This window comes from Acanthisitta chloris, unplaced genomic scaffold (genome assembly GCF_000695815.1).
Source record: "Acanthisitta chloris isolate BGI_N310 unplaced genomic scaffold, ASM69581v1 scaffold31943, whole genome shotgun sequence".
Taxonomy (NCBI): Eukaryota; Metazoa; Chordata; class Aves; order Passeriformes; family Acanthisittidae; genus Acanthisitta; species Acanthisitta chloris.
Genome location: NW_008664781.1, coordinates 53,496 through 63,185, shown reverse-complemented (window position 1 = coordinate 63,185; position 9,690 = coordinate 53,496). Strand labels below are relative to the sequence as shown.

Below are 9,690 nucleotides of genomic sequence, written 5' to 3'. Positions count from 1 at the left end.
CCGCGCGGCACGGCGCTGCGGCACGGCCAGCCGCCCCAGCCCCCCTGCAGCGCCAGCAGCGGAATTAACATCTGGATAGCATTCCCATGTATTCTTATGATTCGTTTAATTCTGTGCACTTCAATGAGCGTAATTCGGGTTTTCCTGAAAGTCTTCTTCATCGAGTGTTCTCATCAAAAAGCTACATCCATGTCAGACTCATCATCTCTGGACTCGTCGTCTCCGGACTGATCGTCTCCAACCTCTGGGTCCAAAATCACTGCCACTTCTGAAAATTTTACTCCTTTCAGTTCTTTTTCAGGGGCAGGTGGTATGGGATGAGGTGTTAAGGAAAGAGCTGACTTTTGTGTTGTGTCTGCCAGAAAGGATTCCTGCCAGAAAACAAAATTGTTGAAAATTCTAAACAGTAGAAGTCATATAACACATGCATATATATACACATATATATACACACATATATATAAATATATGGAGATACATATATATATAGTCTCTAAAGTTTGTAAATAAAGCATTGTTTTTAAGGCTGCAAGTTTTAGGAGCAGCATGTGGGAACCCTTTACTGTATACATTCAGAAGACAGAAGAGAGTAATCATTTCTGGATCAAAGTCCTCCTCCTAGGCAGGGAAAAACAGCCTCTCCTCTAACATTTTTACAGAATGTTTTGGGTTGGAAAGGAACTAAAAGACATCTAAGTTCTAACCCCCTGCCGTGGGCAGGGACACCTTCCACTAGACCAGATTGCTCAAAGCTCTATCCAGCCTGGCCTTGAACACTTTCCAGGGATTACTTCACATACCTTTCACTTTGCAATCAAAAAGCTCAATACCTGTTTTGCTGTGAATTCCACAATGGGCTGGATATCTACATATCTAGGTTCAGTAGCTTTTTCAGATGATGCATTTTCAGCAGGTTCCCTGTTGTCATCCAGCAGTATTGTCTCAAGGTAATTGCCTTTTGCAGGGGCCTGAATTTTGTCTTTGTCAGCATCACCTGCTCTGGTGCCTTTCATGCTGTCAAATGATATCATCTCAGTTTTCCTGAAAGAGAGTTAAGAGAATTCCTAACACCTTGAGCTGAGACAAAAATCTCAACCTCTCTGAGAGCAGCATATACACTGATCTCAAAATTAGTGGGATTTTACCCAGGGGAATGTTAAGTCGCTTCTTGTGTCCCGAAGTTTTTTTTCTGCATAAGGATTAACAAATTTGCTGAAGAGTAAGTAGGAATTTGCCTGGGTAATTTTTGATACAAGATTAAAAAGTATTAGGTTCCTTCAAGTGTAGAGATTTTAAACTTATTATTTGTAAGGGTTCTTAAAAATCGACCTATATACTAGCGAAAAATCCAAGGAAAATCCTATGGTACCAGAATTACATTTTTATACGTTTGTATCATCAGCATTTACTAACCCATTTTCGTTGTGCTCTAGTTTCTCTAAGCTTTTCAAACTTCCATTTTTGTCAGTTGCCCACGGGTTATCAATACCCTCTATAACTTCAGCCCTCTTCTTAACCTGTTGTCCATGCTTTCTGAAAAATTACAAAATACATCAAAATGAAATTGTTATTTCTTTTGGAAGATTGACTTTACAGCTGTTTCAGCAACAGAACACAAACTGTTTGTGTCATGAGTTTAACATGCAACATTTATTTTCAGTAATATTCTGGGGGTTAGTTTGGAGTACTTTCTGCTTTCCATAACAGTAGCAGAGTAAATATTCACTGCCCTCTTGAGCATAGTAGAGCCTTCCTAGGAGAGTAAATACTCTTGGAAATGTATTTGTTTTCTTTTCCTTTGTGGCTACTGAAGTTAGCAGCAAAACCTCCCTGGATTTCAGCCTGCTTGGGGTTAGAGAAGACTTGTGGGTGTATTACAGCTACTTGTGCCTCCCTTCACAGTTAAAATTTCTGCTGCCCACATTTCTGTCCTTTAAAAGTATTTGTTTCTGCTGTTGCTATGTGACAAACACAAGATGAAACAACTTTCAGTGCAGTGCAATGTCCAATATCTACAACACTGGGCATTGTGATTTATAGCAAATTTTAGGCACTGCTCCATGCAAACATCAGCGATTTGTGAGGCAAATAGCTTTCAAGTAAACTGATTAGCTGCAAGTCTAAATTACAGTGCTAAAGCAAAACTCTCTGTACCTTTTCCTTCTCACAGCCAGAAGTAGATACACCAGGAAGGCTATGAAGGTGCAGGCGAGCACGACACCGAGCACGATGGCTGCAACGAGCTCCGGAGAGGCTGAGGCAGCAGGAGCCTCTCCTATGGCAGCAGTAACAGAGGCTGAAAATACCTTCTCCAGTTCTACTTCAATGTTACTCTTCTGCTCCCTAAGTTTTCTGAAGAGAGAAGGGGAAAATGTGGATGATTTGCCAGACCTTCCTTTTGGCTTTAAGAGTATTGAAGAAAGTAACATAACACTCTCCCTGGTCCACCGAGATTTCTCCCACGATTCAGACTTGTCATGCCTTTCGTTCAGGAGCAACTGCTTTCTAGCAACCAGCCCTGGGGTTTGTGAACTAAAATGTTTTGAAGTTTGAAAAATTGGACTGGAGAGGTGAGTATCCTCTGAATCCACCTCACTGTCATGTTGTGAAGCAAATGTAAAATACACCTAAAGTGTTAGCTTTTAATCAACGTTCTGCAGTTCTGAAGTCAGTATCTTATATAATATATAATTATATTCTTTCTGCTTCAGCTTTTTTTTCCTTAAACTAATCTATTTAAATCTATTCTAAATCTATTTTGTGCAATTAAACAGCCTTATTCATGTTTTTGACGAACTCTGAAAATTACCTTCTGATAAATAATGAAAGCTCTCTGAATTCTAAAAAAATCCATTTAAGCCTTGAGATAAATCTCGGCTAAACTGTTATTTGAGCTAAATCTGTCCAGTCCAAGACACTCCTAACTTCCAGGGAAACCAAACACAGCTGCATAGATTGACACCCAGGAGACAGACTGTGCCATACAGACCTTTTTACATGCTCTGCGGGTACTTCCTGATGTGCTTCATCAAAGGCAATGATTTTTACATGGGTTACGTCAGTGCTGCTTCTTGCTCTTCTGTCAAACTCATTGGAAGAAATATCAACAATGTATACATTCCAGCCAAGTTTATCTTCCAGGACCCTGTCATCATATTAAGAAGATATTTTTAATTGATTGGGCAATGACAGCTTCTTTTACTCTGGATATCAAATAAAGTAGTATTTAACACAACACTATGCAGATATTTGGTATTTTAATCTAAGTATCTAAAAATGCAGGAATATCATCAGCAAAGGAATATTAAGCCCAAAAGCATTGAGTGAGTGACTAGCAAAGGGGGAAATAAAAAAAAATCAAGGCAGGGGTATCTGTAGAAAATTAGAAAGAGTAAAGATGGGAAGGTGGGAAATTCAGTCTCATAATCGTCATTGTTTTCTCCTCCTGTTTCTACAGAGATTTTCATGCTGGATTGGACCAGTTAATCCATCATTCTGACAGCAGCCAGTACCAGCTGCTTCCAAGAAAGTTTTCCATTTAATTTTTGCCAACAAGAAACTTGTGCCATTATAGCATCAACATCACAAACACTTTTTTCCAACCTTCAATGTGATTTCCCTTCATAAGTACAGGACTCAATCCTCTTCAATGGAAACAAATGTTTATGTATAGACAAAACGAGATCTAGCACTGCAGGGCTGAGACCTCCCCTCAGGAAGCTGTAGCAGTGCTGGGTTTGGTTTGTGGTGTCTGTCTCCACATTTTTATCATGCTATCCATGAAAACCTTTACCCTAGGCTGTTAAAAATCACAGAAACACTGAACTGGGAAGAGACCTCTCAAAATTGTCTAGTTCAATGACCTCTTTGACGTTTGTCAGCTCAGGCCAGAAACTTACCAGGCAAAATTTGGTGGATTCATGTGAATTCCCTCAAATTATTCTGCATTACCTCAAGCTGAAGGCTTAGCTTTTCAAGGGCACTGGCTGCATCACCTCCCCTGTAGGCTGTCAGACCCTATCCCAAAGGACTCTACATTTATCTTTACATGTTAGATCAGAATAAGCTTCACAATTTCAATAATACCTTTTTACTTCAGCCATGTTTCTTTCAACAACATTGATCTTCTGAGTAAGTACAACCACCACAGTATTGCTACTGGAGCTGGAATCAACAGTTACCTAATAAAGAAAGAATCGCATGTAAGGTTTTCCTAAAGCATTTATACCTCTCAGGTGCAAATCAGGATTATGCATAACAATATTTCTCACATTGACTGCTGTCCGGGTTGTGAGTCTTCTTGTGCCTTGGTCTGCAGCTTGGACTTCCAGATAAAATGTTCCAGCTTTTCCTGCTACAGAAACTGTAAAAATCTGCCCTGTTTTTTCATCGATGTCAAATTCGTTTGTCTGATGATTCACTAAGCTGTACAGCAGAAGTCCATTGTCTCCTGAGTCTGGATCTGTGGCCTGGGTTTAAAGAAGGTAATTAGTGACACTCCACTTGTGGCTTGTGGGCTGCACATTGCTCTTCAGTGATTAAACACTGCAGTTTCCTTTTGCAAGGGTGGAGTATTCTAGGCATGTTTTTCTCTTTGCACTACACCAAATGGAGCACAAACTGTCAGAATGAATGGGTATGAAAGGGGAAATACATTTACCATAAAGTCTGGAGGATTCCACACCTGTGGCTAGAACTAGGGGATAACACCAGACTTGGAAAAACATGGGGACTGCCCTCTTTTCTAATTACTTCCCTTTTAGGTCTCAAAGACGACAGTTAACACTGCCAAAGAGAGAACAGCAGTCTGTAATCCATAATAACAGCACAAATCCCTGTAACTCTTCTGACAGACCCACTGCTAGGACAGGTATGGCCCAATTCCCTGAACACCCCATCCTTCACCAGCATTATGTTAAGCCTGGAGGATGGGCAGAACCTATCTCAAGCTTTCAAGAGCAGATTTAAGAGCTCCTTTAACCCAGTTTAACTGTGGAGAAAATGCAGGTCTTTCACAAGATTTCTGTCCTCATGAAGAACACAGAAAGATACTCTACCTGGACTGTAATGACTGGGTACTTGTATGGCACAGAGTTTGGTATCCGAGCAGAGTAGGCATTATTCCCAAATACTGGCTCTTCGTTTACGTCCTGCACCAAGATGGTCAGCATGGCCACGTTCTCAGCAAACACGTCTGGAACAAGCACAAGTTAATGGCAACAACAAACACCAGCAAAGCCCAAATTCCAAAAGCTGGGTCAGCCTGTGGCTTTGCAGCAGCGTCTCTGCTGCATGTGAGAAAGTGGGAGAAGAAACAGAACACAGCAGGGATGAGCCCAGAGGGGTTTTCTCCCATCCCTCCTGGGGTTTCAGTGGGATTAGTCAGCTCCAGGCAGCACCGCTATGTTGCACCAAGGCAGGTTCCTCCAGCTCCTGCTGAGGAGTCCAATGCCCAGCTGCTATATTCTTTCCTGAGACCACAGAAGGGCCCTGGGAGGGCTTGTGCCCTTGGAGGAAGGCTGCTGGCTCTGTTCTGCACTACTTTGACCTTCAGCTTTTCGTCTTTGACATCAGACTGTACAAGTAAAAGAGAATCACGATTCCTAAACTGAGTTGCAAATGTAAAAGGTGAGTTCATTGCCCCTGATTTAAGCTGGAAGTCCTTCAAAGTAAGAAGCTACCTGAACGCTGGACTTCTGCAGCCGATGAGAGTCTTTGACTTGCTTTAATTAAAATCACATACTGAGAAACTTCCTCGTAGTTCAAATTAATCGCTGTTCTCAGCTGACCACTTTTGGGATCCAATCTAAAATGACCTGAAAGGAAAAATAAGCACTTTTGGTGTTACAGCTACCATTTCACTTGCATGTCTCCTACTTCTTGTATCTTTGTTGCTCTTAGGATGTTTCCGAGGGTCCTCTGCCATTAAAAATGTGAAATGCAACAATTCCACTGTCCAAGTAGGAATCCAGTTTTGATGCCTTTGCTATCCCAGACCCAACAGCTCTTAAACACCTAAAGGAGCAATACAGATGGAAAAGAGAACTGTGGCTTCTTATTGCAGGACTCCTTTTCTATGCATTTCCAAGTTTTCTCTGAGTTTGTACTTACTTCCTTTGTGGTGGGCCAAATGGAGTCTCAGCACAGCTGCAGGAGGGAAGGCATCCTAACACAGGTGCAAGTGCAGGGAAATGATAGACTAAAAGTGATTGGCAGGGAGGAAGGTGTTTCCTAACAACACTTTCTATTTTGGCTCCTTCAGTCTCCAAATTATCCTAATTTAAGACTACAAGAACTCATTTTTTAGCAAGTTACCACCCTCTCTATAGCCAAAGGTCAACAAAGTCAATGCTGAAAAGCTCTGAAAGAAATTCTTTGTGCAATTCCCTTTCTAAAAAAAAAAAATTACACAAGTATTTATCCTTGCTCTCCACTTCCTCATTTACATCCAGCAACACTTGCCACACAAAAATCCGGTTATTACATTCTTTTAGCTATTTTAACTCTTAATGGAAATAGTACTCACCTTTCTCATTGCCAGATACAATTGTATAATCAATCAGTTTTCCTGCAGCCTCAACCACAGTAGAATTATAAATGATATAATCCACTCCTGTGTTTTCCAAAACAAAAATGCTAATGGAGAAAATAAAGGATAAATCATAATGTAAATTTCCTATCAGTTTTCCACTACCTGGAGAATTACATACCAGTTATATAACTCACTGTGAAAGCCTCACCTGATTTCACTCTTGTTAAACCGAGGGACAAATGGACGGTTGTCAAGCACATTAAGAGTAATCACAGCAGTGCCATTTAAGGAAGGAAAACCTTTGTCCTTAGCCATCACTGTTAAATGGATATCCCCAGATCTAGTCAAGTTTCCAGTTGTAATTATTTTCCCCTCACTTGTATCTTCTATCAGTAAGAACGGGCTCACGTGTGGATCCGGGAGGATAGAGTACTCGATAAGGCCATTTTGCCCCTGCCATGAAAGGAACACAACTTCATGGAACTGGGAGGATATTTTGAAGGGTAGGATAAACACCGAAGCAAAAGATTTGATGATGTCTACACGTCTCTAGTGAAATTATTTTGAAAATGAATTTTTCTGAAAGTAACTTGGGATTAGCTGGACTGTGCCTTGGAGTCCTGATGGGGAGACGCAGGGAGGACAGGTGCCACTCTGCACAGCAGAGGACCAGACATCTTAGCTAAAGGATGAGTTTCATTAGGATCTCCATGCAAATCTCACATAGCCCAGCAATTTTCAAAAGCAATTTCACTTTTTACATGAAACAAAATAAAAAATACCACAGCTGCAGCTATTATTTTAAGCAAAATTATGTGTGAAGAAAGAAGAAGGCAACCGCTGCACCTATTTTGTTGTCACTTCTAGATGTTTCATCTTTTAAATGAGATAATTACTAGTGATGTTGTCATGGTGATCTGTTTGACTACTGGATATCCCTGCCAGCACCTGGATACTACTTGATGAGTGCAGTACAGATATATCAAACAAAATGACATTAAAAAATGGGGACAGAGAGAATTAGCTGTGGGGTAGCACACTTTGGAGATGTTTGGCAAGCAGACATTTCCATGTGCAAGCCAGATATGTGATGCTTAGCTTTCATAGATTCTTCTACTTCAGAAGTGCAAATAACTTCAGAGACAGTAAATTCCTTCAGTCCTTATATACTTCTGAAAGAATGTTACAGCTTCATATAATAATGGGAAAAATTAAAGCAAATCTAGCTGAGGAAACATGTCCAAAAATAGGGAGTACAACAGTCAAGGGAGAACCAGAAGAAGTCCTAATTTTGAATTTCCAGTGCTGTTAGTCAATCAGAATTCACTTTCTGCTACACTGGGTATTTCCTGCCTAGGGAACAGAGAAAGATATATTTGGGCTGCAGCTTACAACAGTGTCAGAATCAAACAGTAGTAGTTACCTGATCTTTGTCAGTAGCACTCACAGTTATGACATGAGTACCTACAGGATTAACCATGTTTATGGAAGTGGAATAGGAATTCTGAGCAAACACTGGAGCATTATCATTCACATCAATCACTTGAACAGTGACATAAGCAGTTGCCTAGAAAACAAAAAGGTTTCATGCGTTTTAGAGTATTTAAACTGTCTTATATCTAGCGATGCTTTTTTCTTACATGCAGATGCAACAAAAAAGCATAAATCAGGCTTTGAAAATGCTGTAGTAAAATATTGCATTCCTTGGGTTTAACTTTGTCAACTCAACCATCAGGATTGCAGTACAAGAGAGGCAGGAATTCAATGTTGCAGTAGGATTCTACTTCTTGAAATGTGTCTGAAGGAGTAAGAACGGGACATGTTTAGGAGGCCAACATGTCCTACTGCTGCTTCAAGATACAGTTAAGGGAGCCACACATGTTCTAGTTCTGTTAAATAAGTGTCCAATATCTTTTCAGAGGAAAGAAATACAGCAGAACTAGAACAATCTACTGAAAAGACTTTTTCTCTTCTGAAAAATTATCACATTACTTCCAGTACTAACAGCAGCAGGAAGAACTCAGTTCTCCAGCACAGGTTACCAGCAAACAATTCAGGGTCAAATCCTACCATGCATAGTTTTGAAGTACTTCAAGTAATTAAAGTATACTACTACTCAGTGTGGTCAAAGGTTGTAGAAGCCTAAACATGATTAGGTGATTCATTTATTCCACACCATAAATGTCTGGGATACATCTCCCTTCCACTAGTTCAAAATCCACTCTGAAGAGTCACCATTCATTACAATAGTGATCTTTTACCTGATAGAAAGGGGCAGATTTACTGTTGACTGCAGTCACTTCAAGGTTGTATTTATTCATGGTTTCATAGTCTGGAGAGCTCTTTATCTTAATGGTGCCATGTATTTCATCTATTTCAAATACGTTTTCTCCTCCACCTGAGATACATTTAAAGACACATCTTCAATTAATACATCTTAGAAGCGCATAATTAGACTCCTAAATTATATGTTTACTTGTGTCCTGAGTCCATCAAAACCACTTTTAAAATATCAATAATGCAGAAGAAAAGCAGAAAATATTTTGAGTGGATGAGCATTTGAAACATGAACCAACAGGTTAATGAGTTTTGCAGATACATCTGCCACACTCAGAACACAACAGTGCTTGAGGCAGCAGGTTGGAATTCTGGGGTGAAGCTGTGGAACCAAGTTCCTCCAAGGCTGTGCAACTCTTAGAGGCACTTTTACAGTGTTCTGACCTTCTGTAAGTTCATTCTCCTGTTTGCTGGTTGCAGTAATCATGAAGTGCTGTAACAAGACAGTGCTCCTGAAGACCTCTAAGGGGAGTTGTCTCTGAATTTATTTTGTCTCTAATGAAGGTGGACTGAGTGGCACACAGATGTAAAGAGAAATCAGTTTGACTGCCAGAAGACCTGGCCTTGGCTTCTACTGGTTTTCGTCACTCTCAAAGTCTGCATGCATGTTGGACATAAAAGTCTAAAAACATATAAACTGTATTCACATTGCTCTTGATGGTCCTTACAACTAAACCAACTGCTTCAGCTCCTGCAGACTTTGGTCCAAAGGAGTCTAAATTTCCGTCTCTGTTAAGTTCTGATTGAAGCTGTGGCAGTCAGTAGCTTAAGATTTTTTATAAGGCTGATTTTCAATAGCATTAAGAGTATGATTAAATGTC

General features: G+C 40.2%; 1 protein-coding gene across 1 annotated transcript in view; it reads right to left on the bottom strand.

Moving 5' to 3' along the window:
- Window positions 1–173: 173 nt before the first annotated feature.
- LOC103799195 (protocadherin Fat 4-like) overlaps window positions 174–9,690 on the bottom strand; it is a 33,858-nt gene continuing 24,341 nt past the window's right edge. Inside the window, exons 30-42 of the mRNA XM_009071499.1 lie at window positions 8,794–8,930; window positions 7,956–8,099; window positions 6,741–6,985; window positions 6,527–6,636; window positions 5,682–5,816; window positions 5,058–5,194; window positions 4,272–4,469; window positions 4,087–4,181; window positions 2,990–3,145; window positions 2,155–2,352; window positions 1,414–1,533; window positions 831–1,041; window positions 174–371 (exon numbers count right to left, since the gene is read on the bottom strand). Coding sequence (XP_009069747.1) covers window positions 174–371; window positions 831–1,041; window positions 1,414–1,533; window positions 2,155–2,352; window positions 2,990–3,145; window positions 4,087–4,181; window positions 4,272–4,469; window positions 5,058–5,194; window positions 5,682–5,816; window positions 6,527–6,636; window positions 6,741–6,985; window positions 7,956–8,099; window positions 8,794–8,930 — 2,084 coding nt within the window. The remainder of the gene's footprint in view (window positions 372–830; window positions 1,042–1,413; window positions 1,534–2,154; window positions 2,353–2,989; window positions 3,146–4,086; window positions 4,182–4,271; window positions 4,470–5,057; window positions 5,195–5,681; window positions 5,817–6,526; window positions 6,637–6,740; window positions 6,986–7,955; window positions 8,100–8,793; window positions 8,931–9,690) is intronic.